The following is a 25609-nucleotide window of genomic DNA, read 5'->3' as shown; positions in this document are numbered from 1 at the left end:
ATAGTTTTACCTTCTGAGGTTGTGTAATTCTTGTCATACTTTTAGCTGAGATCACACTTTTAGCCGCTAAGCTTGCACATCAGTGCTTGAAGTCAGCGACCAGCTGGAAGTTACAGTCAGATGACGTGATCGTTGATATGAGCTGCTGTAACAGTAGCTGTCAGGTACATCCAAAGCAAAAAGTTTTGGAAAAAGTTGATGAAACGTCCTGGAGAATGAATTCCTACAGCGAGGGAACCCTGAATTGTACTCAGTTTATTAAGCATAAACGAGAATTAGTTTTATCTACAGAGTTAACAATGACACACAATGACAATAAAGTATCTTAAATCTTAAGTCAAAATTTGTTCTCTCGCTGGCTCTCTACCTGTCTCTCTCTCTCTACCACTCTCTCTCCACCTCTCTTGCTACCTCTCCCTACCACTCGCTCTCTTGCTACCTGTCTCTCTATCTCTCTCTGTCTCTACTTGTCTCTCTACGTCTCTCTCTCTCTCTCTACCTCCCTTTCTGTCTCTCACTGTCTCTCTCTAAATTTTTCTCTCTAAACCTCTCTACCTCTCTCTCTACCCTCTAGTGCCACCTGCTGTTTGACTCGCTCCAGGATTTGGTGGATCACATCAACGACTACCACGTCAGGCCTGAGAAGGACTCTGGGTACCGCTGCCAGTGGGAGGGCTGTGCTCGTAACGGGAGAGGCTTCAACGCCAGGTAAGACACTGCTCATACCCTTTTGGCTTTCTCTGCGATTCACACGTGAAAAAATCCTCCCCGGAGCAGATGTTACGTAACACAAGCTGTGATGTAGAAGCAAAACCTGAGAAATTTAACACACCTTTCAATTTTGAGATTTCAACTAGCACGCAACCTGCCTTTGAAAGGGGGCATTGATAGCTCATTAACACAAAGGGTGCAGATGGGTTCAAAATCCATCGTGGCCGTATCATAAAAAGCATTTTAAGTGGGTTATGAGAGTTCTGTAACTTTAATAACTCTTCACTATGTCTCACTCCTGTTTGGCTGGTGAAAGCCAGGAGCAGTGGGGAGGTTTGTTCAACCCCGTAACACGTAGGGTTAAACTGATACACAGCTTCACTGCATCTAGTAGAGATGCACATGACCACTGTGAAAGCAGCTATGGTCATTGTCCATCCATCCATTGTCCGAACCGCTTATCCTGCTCTCAGGGTCGCGGGGATGCTGGAGCCTATCCCAGCAATCATTGGGCGGCAGGCGGGGAAACACCCTGGACAGGCCGCCAGGCCATCACACAGGGCCGACATACACGCACACACATACACAGTCATACCTAGGGACAATTTAGTACGGCCGATTCGCCTGGCCTACATGTCTTTGGACTGTGGGAGGAAATCCACACAGACATGGGGAGAACATACAAACTCCACATCGAGGACGACCCGGGACGACCCCCAAGGTTGGACTACCCTAGGGCTTGAACCCAGAACCTTCTTGCTGTGAGGCGACCGCGCTAACCACTGCACCACTGTGCCGCCCATCTATGGTCATTGTATGAGGCGTCAAATGGCGTTGCCCTTCGGTAGCATGCAGGAGAATGGATGATGTTGGTGCATGCATTTTATATTTTCAGAAAATCCTGTATATTCTGTGAATGCTGGTCTCTCTGCGTTGCGTACTTATCACGGGACTAGGCCCTGGCTTTTATTTTACATTAACATTTAGGACACCTTAGCCAATGATCTTATCCATACCTACTTGGACTGAGTATGGGAGCAGAGAAACAGCTCAAATTCTCTGATTGCGGGGAAGACGCTGGAGCCATTGTCAATGTTCTAGTCTTCCTTCACAGAGAAGTGCTAGGAGGGGAAAATCAGAGGTGAAAAGAGAGTTTGGCACCTCAGCACAAGGGATTGTCTGGACTTGTATAGGGGAGAGATGTGAGCGGGAGCTGTGCACCGCGGTGGGGAGGTCATTCATCAATCAGCAGTAACAAAGAGAGGAAGGCAGGTGGCGTGATAACCACGTGCACGTGACAATGAACGTGACAATGAACGGAGACACGGAGGTGCAGCTTCTGCAGCAGTCCTGCACTACAGCGACTGGGTTTTGACTCAGATATTCGCAGCCGGATCCCTAAAACCCTCAAAGTGTTGAGAACATAATTGTTTGTGTGTGTTTCTGTGTCCGTCTCAATTCAGTTGAACTACTATATTCTGCAGTAGCATCAGCGTGTCATCAGAAATATTGCCAAAGTGGGGCATCCGGGTAGCGTGGCGGTCTATTCCGTTGCCTACCAACATGAGGCTCGCCGGTTCGAATCCCCATGTTACCTCCAGCTTGGTCGGGCATCCCTACAGACACAATTGGCTGTGTCTACGGGTGGGAAGCCGGATGTGGGTATGTGCCCCTGTCGCTGCACTAGCACCTCCTCTGGTCGGTCGGGGCGCCTATTTGGGGGGGGACTGGGGGGGGATAGCGTGATCCTCCCACGCGCTACATCCCCCTGGCGAAACTCCTCACTATCAGGTGAAAAGAAGCGGCTGGCGACTCCACATGTATCAGAGAAAGCATGTGGTAGTCTGCAGCCCTCCCCAGATCAGCAGAGGGGGTGGAGCAGAGACCGGGACGGCTCGGAAGAGTGGGGTAATTGGCCGGATACAATTGGGGAGAAAAACGGGGAGGAAAAAAAAAAACCACGGTATTTTCCCACATGTGAGTAGGTATGGTGATGTATGTTGATATTGAGAGAAATTCCCTGTGATCTTCGTGATGATGTTTTTCCATGTCGTACCGGTGCTACATTGTGGCGATGTGTTGTGTTTTGCAGGTACAAGATGCTGATCCACATCCGCACGCACACCAACGAGAAGCCGCACCACTGCCCCACCTGCAGCAAGAGCTTCTCACGTCTGGAAAATCTCAAGATACACACTCGCTCACACACAGGTCAGTCCACCGAGACATTCGCTTGGCGCAGAACCAGCCAAGCAGTAGTGCAGCCCAGTCCACAGACATGAATAATCCCATTGGGTGTACCGCAGAATGAGAGCCTCCCACTGTACTCATTAAAAAACACACTAGGGCTGAACGACATGTCTTTATGCATGCTCAATAATCCAGGTAAGAAAATCAAAGAAAGAAAGTTGAATCAGTTCATCTGATTCATAAATAACATTTTTTGGGGGGGGAGGGATTTTCCCTTTTTCGCCCCAATTGTATCCGGCCAGTTACCCCACTCTTCCGAGCCGTCCTGGTCACTGCTCCACCCCCTCTGCCGATCCGGGGAGGGCTGCAGACCACCACATGCCTCCTCCGATACATGTGGAGTCACCAGCCGCTTCTTTTCACCTGACAGTGAGGAGTTTCGCCAGGGGGACGTAGCGCGTGAGAGGATCACGCTATTCCCCTCAGTTCCCCCTCCCCCCCGAACAGGCGCCCCGACCGCCCAGAGGAGGCGCTAGTGCAGCGACCAGGACACATACCCACATCCGGCTTCCCACCTGCAGACACAGCCAGTTGTGTCTGTAGGGACGCCTGACCAAGCCGGAGGTAACGCGAGGATTTGAACCAGGATCCCCGTGTTGGTTGGCAACGGAATAGACTGCTACACTACCCGAACGCCCGATGCATTAATAATGATAATAATAATAATGTGTGTCCAAATGAACCAATTCAACTTTCTTTGAATAGTATATTGTTTCAGAAATTTATGCACACTGCAAAAGAAGAAATGCATGCATATTTAGTCATGTTAATTCCTATAAGTGATACTGTATTGCAGCATTAAGCACAATCAGGGTTCCCAGGTGCCCTGGGTAACCTGGAAATGTATAGACTAGTGTACCAGCGTAACAACCACAGATGTGTAGACTTGCTAGCCATTGGCTAACGGGTCGGACCCTTTAGTTGACTGGTTAGTGCAGTCGCCCATGGTGCGGGCAACCCAGGTTCGATTCCCGGCTGCCCCCTGAATTCTCGCTACATTAGAAGGGCGTATTATTCAGTGTTAATAACAGTATTAGTAGTATTAGTGATAACACTGAATAACATGACAGAAGGTCGTGTTATTCAGTGTTAAGTATCAGTGGAAGTCGCAACAGTCTCTGCATGGACGGTGTGACTGAACAAACCGTCCAGACTTCACACACTGTTGTTGAGAATTCAGGGGTCAGCCAGGAGTCGAACCCAGATTCTCTGCACCATGGGCAACTGCGCTAACCAGTGAACTAAAGGGTCCGACCTGTTAGCCAAGGGCTAGCGAGTCTACACATCCGTGGTCATTACACTGTTACACCGCCTCCCTCCTACGGGAAGTGCATCGCCGTGCTTCAGCATACGAACTCCCTCACGCCTCTGAGCACATATGCATCCCACCACTGCCACCAATGTAGCGAGAATTCAGGGGGCAGCTGGGAGTCCAACCCGGGTTCTCTGCACCACGGGCAACTGCGCTAACCAGTCAACTCAAGGGTCTGACCCGTTAGCCACCCAGATAGCATCCGGATGTGGGCCACTTCAGGCACCGATGCGGCACTGATGGTCTTCTTCTGGCCCTGACAAAATGGATGGGAGCCTGAAGTGGTCCAGAGGTATAATAGCAAATGTGGCCCAAATATGCCAAATCCAATGTGGGCCTTTCTTGGCAAAGATGCGGTGCTCTCGGCATTACATTACATTACATTACAGTCATTTAGCCAACGCTTTTATCCAAAGCGACTTACAATAGTGCATTTAACATAGGAAATCAGGAGAACTACTAGTCATCAGAGGTCATAAGTGCATCTAAACAAGCATCTAAGAGCAAAACCAGTGCTAAAGTAAAAGTGCAAGAAAGAGATTTTTTTTTTTTTGAGTGAATACAAAAAGTGCTAAGAACAAGTAACAGGGTAGTAGTTCTTAAAGAGGTGAGTTTTCAACCTGCGCCGAAAGATGGGCAGCGACTCTGCTGTCCTGACATCAGTGGGGAGTTCATTCCACCACTGTGGGGCCAGGACAGAAAAGAGCCGTGACCAGGTCGATCGGCAGCAAGGGCCTCTGAGCGATGGGGCAACCAGGCGTCCCGAGGCAACAGAGCGAACTGGTTGGGCGGGGGTGTAGGGCTTGACAATGGCCTGGAGATAGGAAGGAGCTGTTCCTTTCACTGCCCTGTAGGCTAGCACCAGAGTCTTAAACTGGATGCGAGCAGCTACCGGGAGCATGTAATCTGGATGTGACCCTGAAGTGGCCCATGTGGTAAATAGTGACTATGGCCCAAATATGCCAAATCCAATCCATGATAACTATTGTGTAGATTATGGACTAGCCTGGATTGATGGGTGAGCATTAACTGAACACTCATTTTAAGTCAATCAGGGTATTGAACAAGCGCCTTATTTCCCCCTTTAAGACCACCCGAGTCACTGTTGAAATGATGAATTCTTTCCGAACTGAGCGATCGGGGTTAAAAGCTCCACATATCCGGTGAAACTGTGTGACTCCTGTTCTTCTTTAACATCACAATACATATTGCAAAAATCAAAATATCGCAGTGTCATTTTATTTTCCAATATCGTTCAGCCTTAAAACACGCTGCCCTGGCTGAAGGCCAGGAGTCCTTGTCATGTCCAGCCCGTCAGTTATCAGAAGATGTGGATGCTATGCGTTTGGGAGATGTGTTCACCCCTTGGCAAGACTTAGATTTGATTGTGCAAAGCAGGGTGTATCCGATATGGGCCAGTGCCTCCTATATGTCATATGTCTTAATGTTTGCATGGATACGCAGATGGAGATATCGATGTGTGCAGTCACTACTTGTGCAAATATCCATTTCCTCGGGTGGGGGGCCTTCTTCTGTATATGGAAAGCACTGAACCGAGTTGTGTAATATTGTTATACAATGAAAGGTTCAAGTCAAGCAGACTGATCAAACACTCTTCCAAACAGTGACAGTAATTCCCATAATGCACGGCTGTTCTGTTAGCTTTACTGACTGCTTTTCCAACTGTCGTGGTAACCAGGCGGCTTGTTGTCTGCTTTTATTTTTATTTTCATCTACTTGTGCCACACTGAAGTAGACCAATTCACAATGAAAATGTGTTGAATACTATTATAAAAAATGCCACATGTGCTACAAGAAGTTTTCCACTGATTAGCAGTTGTATGAAACACACAATCGACAGGCGTGTAAGAAAATACTGATGCAGTGGAGCAGAGCAATGCTATCGTTCATAATTTTGAATTTTTACATTTCATTTTTCATAATTTTTCATTTTTCCTCTTTGAATTTTCATAATTTTTCAATTTTCTGAGAACGTTGCACTGACTCGTAAAGTCACACGTGGCAGCCACACGACCGAGTTGTGTTCAACTTCCAGGTATTTCCTTACCTGGATTATTGAGCGTGCATAAGATACTTATTGTGTAGTTTATATCTCTGACCACTAGGGGGCATGTGTAGTATTGTAACAGGGCTGCACAGAACCACAGCAGCAGCAGGCGTTTGCTGGTGCCACAGTAGCTCCGGCTCTGATTGTACTCATGATGAGGTGTTTTCCTTTGACATGTTTCCACAATTTTGACAAAATGTTTCCATTTTTCAGTGTTTGTAACATCACTATATATCACAACATTGGGATATAGTATATTGAATTGTGATTCTTGTATCATGATGTGAATAATGTCACCAGAATCTTGCCAGTGCACAGCCCTTATACTGAGGAGAGGGCGTCTCCGAGAGGAGTGGATATCTGCTACATAATGAGTCTAAATGCTGGTGTCAGGGTTGGAGTCCCTGTGAAGTCTGACGAAACGATTCCCACCACACAGATGTGGGGTACACAGCCACAACGCCACTGAGAAACATTACATCTTATAAACACATTTATATATATATAGTATATACACACACAGTGGCTTGCAAAAGTATTCATACCCCTTGAACTTTTCCACATTTTGTCACGTTTCGACCACAAACATAAATATATTTTATTAGAATTTTATGTGAAAGACCAACACACAGTGGCACACAATTGTGAAGTACAAAGAAAATGATACATGATTTAAAAAAATTTTTACAAATAAAAAACTGAAAAGTGCGCTGTGCAAAAGTATTCAGCCCCCGAGTCAATACTTTGTGGAACCGCCTTGTGCTGCAATTCCAGCTGCAAGTCTTTTGGGGTATGTCTCTACCAGCTTTGCACATCTAGAGACTGACATTGTTGCCCATTCTTCTTTGCAAAACAGCTCAAGCTCAGTCAGATTAGATGGAGAGCGTTTGTGAACGGCCGTTTTCAGATCTTGCCACAGATTCTCAATTGGCTTTAGGTCTGGACTTTGACTGGGCCATTCTAACACATGAATATGTTTTGTTTTAAACCAGTCCATTGTAGCCCGGGCTTTATGTTTAGGGTCGTTGTTCTGCTGGAAGGTGAACCTCCGCCCCAGTCTCAAGTCTTTTGCAGACTCCAACAGGTTTTCTTCCAAGATTGCCCTGTATTTGGCTCTATCCATCTTCCCATCAACTCTGACCATCTTCCCTGTCCCTGCTGAAGAGAAGCACCCCCAGAGCATGATGCTGCCACCACCATGTTTGACAGTGGGGATGGTGTGTTCAGAGTGATGTGCAGTGTTAGTTTTCCGCCACACATAGCGTTTTGCATTTACGCCAAAAAGTTCACTTTTGGTCTCATCTGACCAGAGCACCTTCTTCCACATGTTTGCTGTGTCCCCCACATGGCTTCTGGAAAACTGCAAACGGGACTTCTTATGGTTTTCTTTTAACAATGGCTTTCTTCTTGCCACTCTTCCATAAAGGCCAGATTTGTGCAGTGCACGACCAATAGTTGTCCTGTGGACAGATTCCCCCACCTGAGCTGTGGATCTCTGCAGTTCGTCCAGAGTCACCATGGGCCTCTTGGCTGCATCTCTGATCAGTGCTCTCCTTGTTCGGCCTGTAAGTTTAGGTGGACGGCCGTGTCTTGGTAGGTTTGCAGTTGTGCCATACTCTTTCCATTTCCAGATGATGGATTGAACAGTGCTCCGCGAGATGTTCAAAGCTTGGGAAATCTTTTTATAGCCTAGCCCTGCTTTAAACTTCTCCACAACTTTATCCCTGACCTGTCTGGTGTGTTCCTTGGACTTCATGATCCTCCTGTTTGCTCCCCAATATTCTCTTAACAAACCTCTGAGGCCATCACAGAACAGCTGTATTTGTCCTGAGATTAGATTACACACAGTTTGACTCTCTTTAGTCATTAGGTCAACATTCGATCATTCAGCAATCATCAGGCAACTTATGAAGGCAGTTGGTTGCACTCAGAGAAAAGGGGGGCTGAATACTTTTGCACACCGCACTGTTCAGTTTTTTATTTGTAAAAAAAATGTTAAATTATGTGTAATTTTCTTTGTACTTCAGTTGTGTGCCACTTTGTGTTGGTCTTTCACATAAAATTCCAATAAAATATATTTATGTTTGTGGTCGTAACGGGACAAAATGTGGAAAAGTTCAAGGGGTATGAATACTTTTGCAAGCCACTGTATATAAATCCAAAAACTCCTCACAGCAGTTTTAAGTAGGAGGAAGAGATAGTCCAGAATCAGAGAAAAAGACGTGACCTTTTTTTTCCCTCTTCCCTCCATCATCTCCCTTTCTTTGTGCTAAAATTGCTACTGAATTGAATTGAAACTTTTCATTGAACTCCTGTTCAGAGCATCTTTCCGTGATTGTGTAATCCAACAGTTGTGTTTTTCTCTTTCTCTCTACCCCATCCCTCTTATTTTTTCCAGGAGAGAAACCTTACATCTGCCCTTACGAGGGATGCAGCAAGCGGTACTCAAACTCCAGCGACCGCTTTAAGCACACGCGCACCCACTACGTGGACAAACCCTACTCCTGCAAGATGGCCGGCTGCCTGAAACGCTACACGGACCCCAGCTCGCTGCGTAAACACATCAAAGCCCATGGACACTTCGTAGCCCAGGAGCATGGCTCCCCGGGCAGACTGGAGGCAGTGAGGAGCCTGCAGGGGGCCCAGGGAGCCCAAGGGGCCGCTGAGTCGCCCTACATGAGCAGTGCCCGCATCATCATCCCTGGGGCTGCAGCGAGTCTCCTTGGGGGGCTTGGCGCCACCCTGCCACTCTCTGCCCTTTGCCATGCCAGAGCACTGGGCCACCAGGGGGCGCCATTATTCTCCCTAGGAGGTGGTGGAGGAAGGAGCAGCAGGGAGGCGCTGGGCCTGCACGACGCCCCCTTGATGCCGTTTGGACTGTCGGCTGTGTCCATGCTAGGGCTGGGTGCTCTAGGCTTGGGGAGGGTAGGGGTCGGGGAGGAAGAGGAGGAAGGGGAGGGCGAGCGAGAGGGGGAGGTGCTTAACCTGTCTGCCAGAGTTGGGACCACACGGGGTGACCCCTTGTCTTGGGTTGTGGTACCCCCCGGGGCTTTTCTCCTCAAACCAGCTGTTGTCAGCTAGAAGATGAACTCACATGCCTCCAAATGCTTATTTCAAGGGAACGGTGTGTGTGTGTGTGTGTGTGTGTGTGTGTGTGTGTGTGTGTGCTGTTAATGTAGACATGTGACTAAACGTGTGTGTCCTTGTGAATGTATCCAGGTGTGCCGGTTGGGAGGGACTTGGCAGATTGGGCCAATTTTTGTTTTTTAATGGGACTAAAGGCCACTGTTCCCTGCAATATACCCAGTAACACTTTAAACCATTCCAGGCCGGAAACCAACTAAATGTTACCCGCATGATGGTCGACAACCCCGCTGGACTGCTCGCACAGACCCGTGTGGCAAATTCATACATCTGTGTAGTGAAAAGGGCAGTACCGGAAGGGGGCAAACGGCAACGTACTGCATAACCGACAACGTTACTCTCGTACAGCTTGATGAGGAAGGCTACCCGTTTCACCAGCGCTACCCCGCCCTTCAGCGGGGCGCATCCCGAATCCCGTTAGCAGCGTTAAGATAGAGTGCAATATGGAGTCCAAAGTGATTGTTGATAGAAGTACTTAAATACTGATCGATGGTTTGAAAGAAAAGCACATTACTGATTATTATTATTGATTATTATGGAGGTCACAAGTCACTTCAGACCTTTGCGTACAAACCAGTCGTGTTTACTACAAGGGAGTGATCTGTGTTTTTGAAATACTGACTAATGAGTTTCAGGCGGCAAAATTATTCACTTTGGAATCGGACCTGCAGCATTTTACCATCATAACCCTGCTGTGTGTGACGGGGATTTTCAAGACGACTTTCGCCCTCGGTGTTATTTTGATTAGGTAACATATTTTTCAGTTATGCTATCACACACACACACACACACACACAACAAATGCACACCCACGTGACTCCTTATCACGCAGCAGAAACGTAAGTAAGAAAACAGGACAACCTGCTCGTCTCTAACCCAGATTTCGAAACGCAGAACTTCTCACCGCGTGCGTGATTTCCCCGGGGAAACGTGGAAGTTGTTCGTACATCTCAAGCACAATATTGTACACAGCTCTGTTTTTACACAACACTCCGTCTGACAAACCCAAATATGTTTTGAGTCTCGGAAAAAAAAAAGAAGAAAATACACAATACGAACAGTGAACTTTACTGAAGGTAATTTGACGGTTTCTCCCCACGCTGGCAGTTTAGTATATTTAATTGCTTTCTTAATTGTTCTAATGACAACGATCTGAACAGGATCTGCCTTACAGCAAGTCAGACAGGAGCCACATAAAGTTTGGTTAAATGACTTGTATTGGCCGGTGATACACATGAAATGACTTGTATTGGCCGGTGATACACATGAAATGACTTGTATTGGCCGGTGATACACATGAAATGACTTGTATTGGCCGGTGATGCACATTAAATGACTTGTATTGGCCGGTGATACACATGAAATGACTTGTATTGGCCGGTGATGCACATTAAATGACTTGTATTGGCCGGTGATACGCATGAAATGACTTGTATTGGCCGGTGATACGCATGAAATGACTTGTATTGGCCGGTGATGCACATTAAATGACTTGTATTGGCCGGTGATACACATGAAATGACTTGTATTGGCCGGTGATGCACATTAAATGACTTGTATTGGCCGGTGATACACATGAAATGACTTGTATTGGCCGGTGATACGCATGAAACGACTTGTATTGACCGGTGATGCACATTAAATAACTTGTATTGGCCGGTGATACGCATGAAACGACTTGTATTGGCCGGTGATGCACATTAAATTACTTGTATTGGCCGGTGATACACATGAAATGACTTGTATTGGCCGGTGATGCACATTAAATGACTTGTATTGGCCGGTGATACACATTAAATAACTTGTATTGGCTGGTGATACACATGAAATGACTTGTATTGGCCGGTGATGCACATGTGCTTAAGAAGTGTCTTAGACGTACACCCGAGCACCTGGCCAATATGAAAGAGACGATGGCAAGCAATGGTTCAAGATGCAAAGAATTTGCCAAGTTAAGTGTCTTTAAGGTCAAAGGTCAAACCTCGACAATGGCCAGATGCGGCCAGTAACCCTTCTGAGTTTACTTATCATATATCCATGTTTGCACACTTAATAAGTGTACTATTGTAGTCAGTATCTTAAACAAGTGCCTTGTGTTACACCTGCAATACACAACATACACACAGCATATGAGTTAAATGTAAACAAATTTAAAGACGTATAAATGTACTTTTTGTGTTTTTTGTTTCAAAGGATGAATTGTAATGACGAGATGTGATATATACATCACGGCCACTTCAGTTTTTTTTTTTTTTTTTTTTATGGACGATGACGATGACTCGATGTCAGTAAAGGAGTAATGTTTATTCACGTGTGGCGTGTTTATTGGCTTGATGAGTTCTGCGTGTTTGTATCCGCTATGTCCAACAGGATTTTATCGCCCATATTTATTTGCATAGGGCAAAGAATCCCAACCTGTAAATTATTATAGCTGCAGCTCTTTTACAAGGTGTGACAGTGTTATTATTACCTGGTCCCCTTCCTCCGTGTCTTACAGAAAAGCCTTTTCAGCTTCCGCCACCTGCAGTTAAAAGCCGAGTGTTCGAGTGGTTTATCTGCTAGTGAGTAATACCCCATCACCTCGTTCTCCCGCGTCTCGGGATAGGGAAAAATCAGGGGAAAGGAAATTAAGTTGGCGGCAATGGAAACCAAAGTGACAAAGCCAGATGGAAAGAAGGTGAAGAGGTGAGGACGTTTAAGTCTTTTTTTTTTCTCACACAAATACGACAAAATTGTCATCAAGATAATACACTATGATTAGTCACAACAGCCGTATAGCTTGTTTGCTTTGGTAATGTAATGGAAGGGAAAACCATGGTGCCAGGAGGTGCCACTGGCTACTGACGCTCCTCCTAACAACAGATATAGATTTAAAATAATATAACAATATAATATACATTTATAATATAATATGATATACCCCCCCCCCCGTCCATAAGGTTAGTGGTTGTGTCAGGAAGAGATGTAAAATTTTGCCAAATCATTACGTTGACAAGACTGCCATCGTTGCCGTGCCCTCACAGGGTACCGATGGAAACTATCAAATCCTGCTGGGGCGACCCCTGGGAAACAGGGGACAAGCCGAAAGAAGAAGAAGAATATGAAATGTATGGTATTATGTCGTGTATTATGTCATTTGTGCGGTGCAGGTAGCAGTGAGATATGTTCGCGAGGTAGTGCAATACAGGTGGTGTAAGCAGAGAGTTCATATGGTCTTATCAGATTTACGGTGCAGGTGTGTGGACTGCATACCTGGGCACGTAATACAGTCCCCAGTTCTGTTGTGTTCCAGAGGAAGCAGAGATTTCCACGGCTGATATCTCCAAAAACCTGGCAGCTCACACCAAAATGATAATAGATGATTGTCTGTGAATGTTCTCATTCATTTAGGTCATGGTTATGCAAAGGAGTTGAATGAAGTGCAACTGGACTTGGTATATATCCGTGAAGACGTTTCGCCTCTCATCCAAGAGGCTTCCTCAGTTCGTGCTTTTCTGACTAGACCAAGCTAGTCTGACTGGCTGGAGACGAGACTCAGATATTTATCCTCTTTGGAGTCGTTGTCAGAGCTATAGATGTCCATGGCTCTTTGTGTCCCGACGTTTACCGACGCCCGTCGCTAACAGAGCCATAGATATGAGTGGCTCTTTTGTGTACCGATGTCCAGCCGCGCCCGTCGCCATTGGAACTATTGATATGCATTTGTTTATCAGCGACGGTCGTGTTTGGGTCAAAATCCAAACACAAGAGGTGCAAGTGTTTACACATGGACCAATCTCTACTTTTCGACTCACACCACCCTCTGGGACACAAACTGAGCGTCATCAGAACTCTGCAACACAGAGCTGACAATGTGCCCAGCAGCACTCAGGCCCAACGAGAAGAACACAAACACCTGAGGGGAGCTTTAAAAACCTGAGGCTACCCCAGTTGGACCTTTATGAAAATTGCAACACATTCCAAAAAGACCAACCAGGTGAGCGATGAGGAGAAGAGGAACAGAAGGAATAGCACAGTCATCCCGTATGTTTCTGGGGTCTCCGGGAAACTCAGGAGAATTTTCAACAAACACCGCATCCCGGTATACTTCAAACCCAGCAACACACTCCCACAAAGACTGTTTCATCCCAAAGACCGTGTACCACACACCCAAAAAAGCAATCTGGTGTATGCTGTACAATGCAATGAGGATTGCACTGACCTATACATGGGAGAAACCAAACAACCACTACACAAGCGGATGGCCCAACACAGAAGGCCAAACTCCTCAGGACAAGACTCAGCACTCTATCTACACCTAAAGGAGAAGACACACTCCTTCCAGGACAGCAACGTACACATTTTGGACAGAGAAGATAAATGGTTTGAAAGAGGGGTGAAGGAAGCCATCTATGCGAAACTGGAAAAACCATCCCTCAGCAGAGGAGGAGGTCTGCGACACCACCTATCTCCCACTTACAATGCTGTCCTGTCATCTCTACCCAGGAGACTCAAGAAGCCTAGCCTCCAAGAACAACAGTCGGTCACTAACGGTTCCAACAGCTCTCATGACCACTGAACAATGAAGTCGAAACTAACACCCCCAACGACCGTCGCTGCTAAACAAATGCAAATCAATAGCTCCGATGGCGACGGGCCCGGCTGGACATCGGAGCACAGGAGAGCCACGCATATCAATAGCTCCGATAACGACGGGCACGGCCTAACATTGGTACACAAAAGAGCCACTCATATCTATGGCTCTGTTAGCGACGGGCGTTGGTAAACATCGGGACACAAAGAGCCATGGACATCTATAGCTCTGACAACGACTCCAAAGAGGATACATTCTGAGTCTCATCAGCAGCCAGTCAGACTAGCTTGGTCTAGTCAGAAAGGCACGAACTGAGGAAGCCTCTTGGATGAGAGGCGAAACGTCTTCACGGATATATACCAAGTCCAGTTGCACTTGATTCAACTCCTTTGGATATAGATGATTAACTGCACTACAGGGAAGAGGAAAAACAGGTATTTTTGATTTTGGGGGTGAACTGTACCTTTAAAGGGGTGCCTAAATGAGAAAAAGCAATGTGCAACAATGCAAGTGCAAAAAAGAAAAAAGAAAAAAGTGACCTCTCTTCCCAGAACGTGACACATTTCGGAAAACCCCGCAGTCCAGTAACGTGTGTCCAGATAAAGACAGTAAAACACCTGTTCAGGCGTATCACCTTACCTCTTCCAGACTAATCCCAGGCACAGGTATACAGGCTAAAGGATTAGTACTGAAAACCTGCATACACATGGCTCTCCATGGCACATGGTTAGCCACCCCTGGACCCTGGTCTACAGTGTTGAAAACAGCACTAAGATCAAGTAGCATTAAGACAGAGGTTTTGCTAGAGTCTGTGTTTAGATGAACGCCATTTAAAACCTTAATAAGTGCAGTTTCAGTGCTGTGGTGGGCCCAAAATCCCAATAGTGAATTGTCCAGAAATGCATTTGATGTTAAAAAGCTACTGACTTGTTGAAGAACAGACTTTTAAATGATTTTACTAATGAAAGACAAAGTTGAAATTGGTCTGTAGTTGCTAATTACAGAGGCATCCAGGTTACACTTTTTTTTAAGAGCGGCTTGATCTATTTGCAGTAAGTCTGTTGCCAGGAAGCTAAAAACATTTTTAAAAAGGCTTGATGGAATAGGATCAATACAGCAGGTTGAGAGAAAGCACTATTTCCTCAAGTGATTTGAAGGTAATGGCATCAAATTGTGACATGGATGCCAAGCTATTATCATACAAATGTGTAGGTGGCCTAGTGTTTTGGCCTGCCATAGCAGTACTGATGACCTCTCTTCTTCTTCTTCTTTCAGCTGCTCCCATTAGGGGTCGCCACAGCAGCTCGCCCGTTTCCATCTCTTCCTGTCCTCTGCATCTTCCTCTATCACACCAGCCACCTGCATGTCCTCCCTCACCACATCCATAAACCTCCTCTTTGGCCTTCCTCTTTTCCTCTTCCCTGGCAGCTCCATATTCAGCATCCTTCTCCCAATATACCCAGCATCTCTCCTCCACACATGTCCAAACCATCTCAATCTCGACTCTCTTGCTTTGTCTCCAAAGCCTCTCTCTTATCAACTCTTACAAAACAAATATAACATTTGTTGGGACTGTCTCAATTAAACATGCTGATATCAATAATAAAATCATTAACTAAAAGTGCTTCGTTTGTAAGAGACCTGCCATTTGATGATTTCATTTTAATTATGGAATTTTTGGCTGGCTCTCAGACAACTTTGCTTTTGTTTCCCCAGAGATATAGATACCAGATTTAACACACCCGACCTGCGGAAACGGTATGTTGCACTCCTTCTGTTCCTGGACAATTCAATAACAAGCATAGCCTTGAGACAGGCTGAGGGCTCCAGCTTGATAATAGAATACTGAGGAGAGTCACCATTGTTAGAGCAGGGAACCAAAACATCTCAGCAACCTGCAGCCAGCAGACACAGTGCAGGGAAATGGGGGTCAGGGCAGAGTCTGGGGGCGGAGCTCGATTCCAGCATTCACCGGATCATTCATTCTATCTGGGAATGCTAAGTGAGGGGAACTAGGAGAGAGCGAGAAGGGTGGGGGAGTATGTGCCGGGTTGTTGGCTGACTGGGACTGGGTGGCCAAATTAAAGGTAGAATGTAGCCTGGTGCCCTGCTGTAGCAGGTCAACCCTTTATCTGTGATGGTGGTCTGTCTGAATCTCCGATAGGAAGAAGGCGATTAGACAGAGTGTGGTATCGGATCTCCTGTGACAGTGTGAAGAGGGGGGTCTTGGTGACATCAGGCACTGGCAGGAGGCGGATGGGTAAAGAATACAGTTGAGAAAATTGTCTGTTAATAACTTCACTCCAGATTTGTGTGGATGCTCACCATCCACTCAGAAAAGGCGTTTCTGTCCCCAGAACAAATTGAAATTGTCAATGAAGTTCAGACTTTTTAAATTGCATTTTATGGAAAGCCATGAGTTTAATGCCAGTAATCTACCGAACTTATTTATCTCTCTGTTGACTGTCGGCGATGGTCCATTAATTAACACTGGAATTGCTAGCTTGCCAGGCCAGTGTCTGAACCAGTTCATCAAAGTCCTGTTTCAACAGTTCAGCTTGCTCTCTGCATGTATCATTAGTTTCCACATGCACAATAATTTGACTGATTTCAAGTGTTCAGATATCAGCTGTTGGATTTTTCCATTTATGTCAGACTAAAGCACCTGGGAAACAACATGTTTTGAACATCTTGCTGTTTGTTTCTAATAGCAGAGTCTCCTACAATTAGGATGCCTAGTTCCAATGTTTCCTCCAGTGGAGTCTCATGATGTGGACGCTTGTTTGAGCGAGTTCTTTCAAACTTTGGTGAAAGCCGTACTTATTTCGTCTTGGACCTGTGAATGCCGTTAGCCTCCATATCAAATTCAGGCAGGTTGGACAATGGCTCATAGCTCATACCTGGCTCATCATATTCTTCATATATTTTATAATTCCATTATAATTCTGTCATCCTCTTTCAATGTTGTATTCTGTAAATAGTGTGAACACAACATCCATTGAACATTGTCCATCTTGGGAGAGAGATCCCTCATCTGCTGCTCTCCCTGAGGTTTCTTCCTATTTTTCCTCCCTGTTAAAGGTTTTTTTTTTTAGGGAGTTGTTCCTTATCCGATGAGAGGGTCTAATGACAGGGTATTGTGTTGCTGTAAAGCCCACTGAGGCACATTTGTAATTTGTGATATTGGGATATACAATCAACATTGACTTGACTTGACCTGTTCCCCAGGTGTAAAGTTGTGACTGTGACTTATGTTTAGCTCCTTTAGTTGGCCTGGTGTCAAGTGTTGAGGTAAGATGAGCCGCTCTCTTGGACTTGTGTGATGGCATAACTTTTCATCGTCTTTTCATTTGAGTTTTTTTAAGGTATCTTTCCATTGGTGCTAGTTCTGGTTCGGCTTGGCCAAGTTTTGGATAAAGATAGTCGTGCATTCGGGGCAGCTCAGTGCAGCTCACTGACAGCAGACCCAGTAATAGGCAGTGTGTCAGCAAGTTTGTTTTGGTTTTTTTCAGTGCAAATATTTTGCATTCCAGCACAGAAATCTTCTGGAGTAGTCTGGGACAAGCTGTGCATCTTGATGGATCCAGACAGGGTCCAGAGTCATCATATGATCCACTGGTTGTAATATCAATAACTTGCTTTACTGAGCAACGGCAGGTAAAAAAGCATCACTGTTTAGAGTTTAGGTATCAAGGCAGGAAAAAAAGGAAAATGTTCATAAATACTGATAGAAACCAGAGCTAAGCAGAGAGCAAAGTGGTGAAGCGTCTGTACAGTAGAAAATCTCATTAACCAGAGTTTAAACTGTAATTCCTTTCTATATTACAGATTCCTGTTCCTGGTTCTGTTCACTGTGACTGTTGTCTGCTCAAGGCTGTTATGCATCAACTCCCTGACATGGTTTCCAGCACATGTGCACTACCCAAAGACCCCTTGGATAAATCGAACCCATGAAGTGAACATGACTGCCTTGAATAGCAACATGACTGCCTTGAATAGCAACACGACTGCCTTGAATGGCAACGTCAGTAGCATGACCACAACCCTTCAATACCACTCAGCCCACCCACGCAACTACCGCTTTATCATGGATAACACAGAGGCCTGCAAGGTCAAGACCCCTTTCCTGGTTCTGATGGTTCCAGTGGCACCTGGTAACCTGGCAGCTCGACATGCCATCAGGAAGACTTGGGGAAATGAGACACTGGTTCAGGGTGAGCTGGTCCAGACTTTCTTTATGCTAGGCCTCAATAAAGGACCAGGTACTGAGCAGCAGCAGGAAGCGCTCAAGCAGGAGAATCTGTTGCACCATGACCTGATCCAGAGTAATTTCATGGACACTTACCAAAATCTGACCACCAAGACCATGGTGATCATGGACTGGCTGGTAACCCACTGCCCTAATGCATCCTATGCTATGAAGGTTGATTCAGACATGTTCCTGAATATTGAAAATCTGGTAAACATGTTGAAGAAACCTGACATCCCTAAAGTGAACTACCTGACAGGAATGCTCATGTGGAACAGGCCAGTCGTCCGCACTAAGAACTCCAAGTGGTACGTGCCAGAGGAGTTGTACCCAGATCACACTTACCCAACCTACACATTGGGCATGGGCTACATATTTTCTAATGATCTTCCAGAGAAATTTGTTGAGATTTCAAAGAGCATCAAGCCCTTTAATATTGAAGATGCCTACATTGGCATGTGTATGAAACTGCTGGGACTTACCCCCTCTGGGCCTCCAAATCCTTCCCAATTCAAAGCCTATAACTCGGGATACAATCGTTGTGAATTCTCTCAAGTCATTACCTATATCCTTGGCTCTGCACAACAGTTGGTGAAGTACTGGACAGACTTGAAAAAGCCTGGCTCACCCTGTTAAGACAGACATGACTACAGGCTCACTTGGTCACTAGGCAGAAGGGGTGTGGTGGGAATGGAGAACCCTAGCCTCATGTTAGATTTACAGGTACTGGAGGGATGACTACTGGAACGGGGAACGGGGGGTGTTAATGGCAAAGGTAATGATAGTTTCATGGAAATTGAAAACCATTCAGAAGTTTTAGTATATTTATTTTAGACATAAGAAGTAGATTACTAACTATTTACACAAAAACATGCTGAGAGATGGTATAGCGCAGCGTTTCTCAAACCTCTCCTGGCGGACAACTTGTCCTGTATGTTTTAGATCTCTCCCTGCTCCAACACAGCTGATTCAAATGATCAACTCGTTATGAGCTCCCGAAGCTGCCTAATAACAAAACTGATCATTTAAATCAGCTGTGTTTGGAGCAGGGAGAGATTTAAAACATGCAGGACAAGTAGTCCTCCAGGAGAGGTTTGAGAAACGCTGGTACAGTGAACGATAAACAAGTTAAACCAGAGCAGCAGCTTATTTTTTTAAATGTCATGAAACTTTTGGCTCATTTTGCACAATTTCTTAAGGGACACCCGCCATAAAAACTTTTCTAAAGGAACACTTTGAATATCTGAAATGTCCTTGTTTTTTATAGAAATATAAAAAATACTGTATGCAACTTTACATACAGTGCTGAAAAGCAACGGGTGCACCAGCATTATTTTTTGTTTTGGGGTAAAAGTAGAGAATTAGCTTATTTCTTAAAAGGAACCGTTACACATTCCCTCAAATTCTATTCAATTCAAATTACTTTATTCTCTGTAAGGAACTTTAGTTGACACCTTTCACAGAATTGTCACATAAATACAGGGTTTGTCAAAACCACCAAAAATTTTGATATATTTTTTACCTAAATATTTTTAATCTTAATAAAAAAAAATAAAAATAAAAATAAATATATATATGTATATATATATATATAAACACACACACACACGCGTAACACATTAAATGGGGTCCGGGGGCTCTTTTATGCTGTGTGCTGTGTGTGTGTGGGGGGGCATTTTCCTGGCATAGCTTGGGTCCACTTGTCCCCTTAGAGGGAAGGGTCACTGCAAATCCATACAAAGATATTCTGAGTGATCACCTTTATCCTATGATGACACGTTTCTACCCTGATGGGAGTGGTATCTTCCATGGAGTTGGAGTGGGGGGGGGGGTTAGGGGCAGGGGGAAGGCGGTTAGCTGGCAGGATGAAGAGGAGAGAGATTTAGACGGGTGGATAACCAAACCGCTACATTGTAGCGGGGCTCTTCTAGTATACAATATATACAGCACACACACACACACACACACACAAAGATATATATATATATATATATATATATATATGTGTGTGTGTGTGTGTGTGTGTGTGTAGAATCGAGTGAGTCAAGTAAATTCTATATGAGACAGTACAAGCCTGTTTCATGCCATCATTGCTCATGGCATGAAACAGGCTTGTACTGTCTCATATAGGTTTGCTGCTGTCCAACCGAAATTAGGGGTGTGACGCTGGGCAACGTAAACTGTATGATTCTTTGTTGAACCACATTAGCAGCTGATGAGTGTGCGTCGCACAAAACAGGCCTGTAGTGCAATGTATTGAAACTTTTTTCCCCCTGTAGTGCCACATTATGTAATAACGCCGCATTATGTAATAATGTAATAAATTTTCACATCATTACGCCACGTTTTTTTCAAATCAAGACATACATTTTGGTGGTTTATTACATAATGCACCAAATTATTACATTTTCTTCATAAAAAAGTGTAGCATCCGCATTTTGTAATAACCGGTGCAATATGTAACAACTTATTACAAAATGCGGATGTTACACTTTTTTATGAAGAAAATGTAATAATTTGGTGCATTATGTAATGAACCACCAAAATTTATGTCTTGATTTGAAAAAAACGTGGCGTTATTACATAATGATGTGAAAATTTATTACATTATTACATAATGCGGTGTTATTACATAATGCGGCGCTACACCCCTGTATCTGTGTTGATATTCCGCTCCTCATTAGTTGAGCACTTATAACACCATTGACGGTTTCGGAAAAAAATGCTATGCACACACATTTCTCTGCTAGTTGACAGAAACTTAAAATGTCCAATCCACTAATGAAAAAAGCACTGCACTTGTGCTTTGTACAAATGTCCATATCTCTTAAAGTGGACACAAATGTCTACTCTTGCCATGTGTTATGTTTTAACTTCCATGAGGTTTGAGGGCACTTATCTACTTTATTGTTTTTATCTTTTTGGTTTTCTTTTTTTTGTTTGGAATTGAGGTATATTTAATAAAAGTGTGAGTGACAACAAAGTTATTGTGTCGCTAGCCAGCTTTTGTTGCAGCTATGAAGCTCTAATAATTACGGTATCAAGTATGCAGCGTCGTCAAGGCAGTCGCATGAAAGATATAAAATTATTGAAAACAATATATTTAATAGAAATTTTTAAAACAAATCCAGTAAAAGCAGGGAACTAAGAGGTATAAAAGAATACTTATGGAACAAGGAGATGATCTCAACATTCAACAAAACTTTCACTAAAATTATCCATAACTCCAGTCATGGCAATATATATTGCCATGACTGGAGTGGAGCTGTGTTATTGCAGGTATTTTTTTCTAAAGTACACTAGAATCTGTAGTAGTGTCAAAAAGCATCCTCTAGGCAAACAAGCCCCATATTTATTTGTTGTGTTTGCAATCTGGGCGTGTATGTTTGAGTTTGGTGGGAATAGGAGATGGGCCGTGGGAGGACACATTTTTCAGCAGCAGACAGAGGACAATACATGAGCTTGTCGCTACTCTCTCAACTGTGAAAATATTGGATATGCTTTCCTGAAATGGAAATATGCTAACCTCATGAACTTTGCCTGCATCCACAGTTTTTTGACTTTCATTCTTATCAATGTTTTACAAGGGCATTATGCATGTACGCTGCTACTATTCAAACTCGATACGCATCCTAGTTTACCTTCGCAAGGCGGTGGCATTATTTTCACTAGCTGGAATGTGCGTGGATTGGGACATGTGCTCAAACACACTAAAGTGTTTTCTCATTTAAAATCTCTGTCCGCTGATGTCACATATTTACAAGAAACACATATTGGACCGACAAAAGAAAAGTTTCTTAGGTGTTGCTGGGCCAACCAGATTTTTCAATCCACATTTGCCAGTAAATCCTGGGGAGTGGCAATGTTGATTCGCAAAACTGTTCCATTTAGACATGTCTCTACTGCTGATATATTTTGGTAACTGGCGACATGTGTTCATTTCATGTTACATTCCTTAATGTATATGGTCTGAATTTTGATGACGCAGCCTTCATCCGTAAAATATTTAATTTACTGCTCGATCTCTCTGATACACGTGATTGTGGTGATTTCAACTGTGTGCTTGATAATTGCTTGGACAGGTCGGCCCAAACAAGTCAATCGCCTACCTCTTCCACGGTTTTAAATAACTTACTAACTTCCATGAATTTAGTTGATATTTGGAGACTGAGACATCCAACAGAAATTATTATTTTTTCCCCACAAATGCACATCCTTTTCAAGAATAGATTATTTCATACTTGATTCGAAATTGATATCAAATGTGACTGCTTCAAAATATCACAATATTTTCATTTCTGACCATTCTCCGACTTCATTAATTCTTGACCTTAATCGTAAAAAGCAGCAGTATAACTGGCGCCTTCACCCATCACTGCTCTCTGATGCATCATTCTCATAATTCATATCTACTAAGATTTCAGAATTCCTGGAAACTACTAACAACTTGGATGTCACAGACTCTACTTTATGAGAAACCTTTAAAGTTGTGATTAGGGGCCATATAATTTCTTTTGAATCTTTGCTGAAAAAGGAAAGGTGAAAACGCCTCTTAGAAATTGAAACTGAACCATCACAATTGGAACTTATCTACAGAGCTTCCTCCAGCCCTTCCACTTTACAAAATATTCTTAAATTGAAATATGAATATAATACCATTCTTTCTGGTCAGGTGTGCGACCAATTGTTTAAGATCAGACAGAAACACTTTGAGTTGGGGGATAAGCCTCATAAATTATTAGTCTGACAGCTAAGAGGTTTACAAACTAGTAGAGCTATACACAAAATCAGATCAAAATCTGGGGAAATAGTTACTGATCCTAAAGGTATAAATGATTGCTTTAAGGAATATTATTGAACAGTTATACATGTCAAAAGCAAAAGGGGACATTTCTGATTGGCTGGGGTGTCTGAATCTCCCTAAGTTGAGTGATGCTGCTTGGGAGGCTTTAAATTTGGATATCACCACTCAAGAGATTTTGGATGCAATAAAATCATTCCCCAATGGCAAGGCCACTGGCCCAAATACTTTTGGCATTGAACTGTATAAAAATATCCCGGGAAGGCGGTTCCCCTTCTTTGAGGATGTTCACCCATTCATTTGAAATTCTGGAAATTCCCCTGCATACCATATGAAGCCAGTATTTCCTTATTGCTAAGAGGGTAGGGATGAGACTGAGCCTTCGTCTTTTCGTCCTGTTGCATTACTGAACTCAGACATTAAAAATTTTACGAAGTTATTAGCAAACAGGTTAAATAAATATGTATTCCAGCCATCATCCATGCTGATCAAACTGGCTTTGATCCCAATAGATTTTCATTTTTTAACATCAGAAGACTAATGAATATAATGTACCATAGGTATAGGAAGGGTTCTAAGGGCAAGTCAAATCAATTTTATTTGTATAGCCCAATATCACAAATTAAAAATTTGCCTCAAGGGCAAATTTGTAATTTTGAAAGGTAGCTGTCCTTTGCCTAGATGCGGAGAAGGCATTTGATCAGGTGGAATGGGCCTATATGGTGAAGGTATTGGAGGAATTTGGGTTTGGTAGCCAATTTGTCTCGTGGATTACAACATTGTATGCTCCACCCATCTTCCTCCATCCTCACAAACCAAGAAAGATAAGCACCGTTCTTATCATATCATGGGACCTTCCAGGGCTTTCCCATCAGCCCATTGCTCTTTGCAGTCACTATTGAGCCCCTCACTGGAATCCCCCTTCTAATGAACCCATCCGACTGGAGAATGTGGATCGTCACATTTCCCTATACGTGGATGATGTTGTCTTCTTCCTATCACAACCCAAGAAGTCTGTTCCCGTTTTACTAGATCTTGTAAGGTAATTTGGTGACGTTTCAGGATATCAAGAATCAGGAACAATCAGAAGCAATTTATTTTCATCTCATTCATGTACTTGCGTACACAAAAGAGACGAAATTTTGTTTCTCCCAGCCCAGAGCAGTGCAACACAAAAGACAACAGCACATATCCAAAACCTCCCAAAAACGACACTGTCAAAAACAGGTCAACGGTCAACATGACCGTCTTGTAATTTGCGCGTGACCATGCGCACCATGTCGCTATTTATGACGTGTTTTGGTCGATTCATTGCCTTCGCGAAGTCCATTGCTCTGTCCAAGGAAAAAAAAACAGCATTCTCCAGTGCAGGGTAACAGCCTAAATTTGATTTTTGATTATTGCCAACATGTCTTGTTGCAGACGCCGTTACAGACGCACCATGACCATCAACAACTTGTTGCAGTATTTACAGGCGTTGGACAGCGGCCATTTTCAATTGTTTGAAAAAAAAGTTTTAAAAGTTGTTAAAAGTTTTATTTTGGTGTCAGTTAGTTTCATAACAGACATACTAACATATGTAATTCATTAATATCTGAATTGGGTATTTATCTTGACAGAAAACTGCAGTGGTCAAAATGACTGCCCATGGTTGGTCTAGTAGTTTTTAAGCTCCAGTCGTTGTTTGGGACTGTTTTAATATTTACTTTTATATTTTTTTTTACATTTTACGTTTTATAGGCCTTGTTACGTTTGTTAGATTAGAAATATGTGTTTTCCATTTTGTTTTTCAGCTACTATTTTCACTTTTTCAATTTTGCTATTCAAGTTCGGCCATGTCTCTCTGAAGCTTAAATTGTTTAAAAATGGTATTATAGTTGTTAAAATGTTAATTTTGGTGTCAATTAGTTTCATAACGGACATAGTAACATGTGTATTGCATTAATATCTCAATTGGGTATTTATCTTGACAGAATATAGAGTTTAAAAACCGACGGTCATTTTGACTGCCCATGGTCGTTTTAGGTAGGAGTGAAATCCCGGTCGTTCTGAGCTCAGTGGTATATTACATATGGAGAAAGTTTGATATGGCATGATGGCAGATATTAATAAATTTTCTGATATATGGCAGTCATTTCTGGATCATTTTGCTCAGCAGCAACAAAATACATAGTGTGCTGTCCACCTCGCTCATTGAGTGCTTGTGCTAAGATGTGTTGTGCTGGTGATGCAGCAGTGTAATTCATTATTTTCCTTAACTATGCCCTTTTTCTTACCTTTGTTTCTAATTTGTGTGTGTGGTTTTTTTTAATGGGTTTCTGTTTTCTGTACAATTTTATGGAAAAGAAAAGGAAAATGTAAAAAAAAAAATCTTTAATTTTCAGCTAAAAAGTGTATCTTGCTGTGGTGGTCCGCACCGCAGGTTGCTACAGTCAGGATGTGGATATCACAGATATCGGCCCCTCTCCCTCTGCAGAAACTGATTCATGATCTCAACCATG

General features: G+C 43.7%; 2 protein-coding genes across 2 annotated transcripts in view; both read left to right on the top strand.

The window, feature by feature from the left end:
- glis2a (GLIS family zinc finger 2a) overlaps positions 1-11789 on the top strand; it is a 59404-nt gene extending 47615 nt beyond the window's left edge. Inside the window, exons 5-7 of the mRNA XM_056279875.1 lie at positions 575-708; positions 2804-2922; positions 8740-11789. Of these exons, the coding sequence (XP_056135850.1) occupies positions 575-708; positions 2804-2922; positions 8740-9422 (936 nt within the window). The 3' untranslated portion in view covers positions 9423-11789. The remainder of the gene's footprint in view (positions 1-574; positions 709-2803; positions 2923-8739) is intronic.
- Positions 11790-12126: 337 nt separating this feature from the next.
- On the top strand, positions 12127-18943 carry LOC130112392 (beta-1,3-galactosyltransferase 2-like). The gene is made up of 2 exons (XM_056279729.1): positions 12127-12162; positions 17855-18943. The coding sequence occupies exons 1-2, from the start codon at positions 12127-12129 to the stop codon at positions 18941-18943; spliced, it is 1125 nt and encodes a 374-aa protein (XP_056135704.1).
- The last annotated feature ends 6666 nt before the right edge of the window (positions 18944-25609 follow it).

This window comes from Lampris incognitus, chromosome 5 (genome assembly GCF_029633865.1).
Source record: "Lampris incognitus isolate fLamInc1 chromosome 5, fLamInc1.hap2, whole genome shotgun sequence".
Lineage (NCBI taxonomy): Eukaryota > Metazoa > Chordata > Actinopteri > Lampriformes > Lampridae > Lampris > Lampris incognitus.
This window is presented reverse-complemented; position numbering and strand designations above follow the sequence as displayed.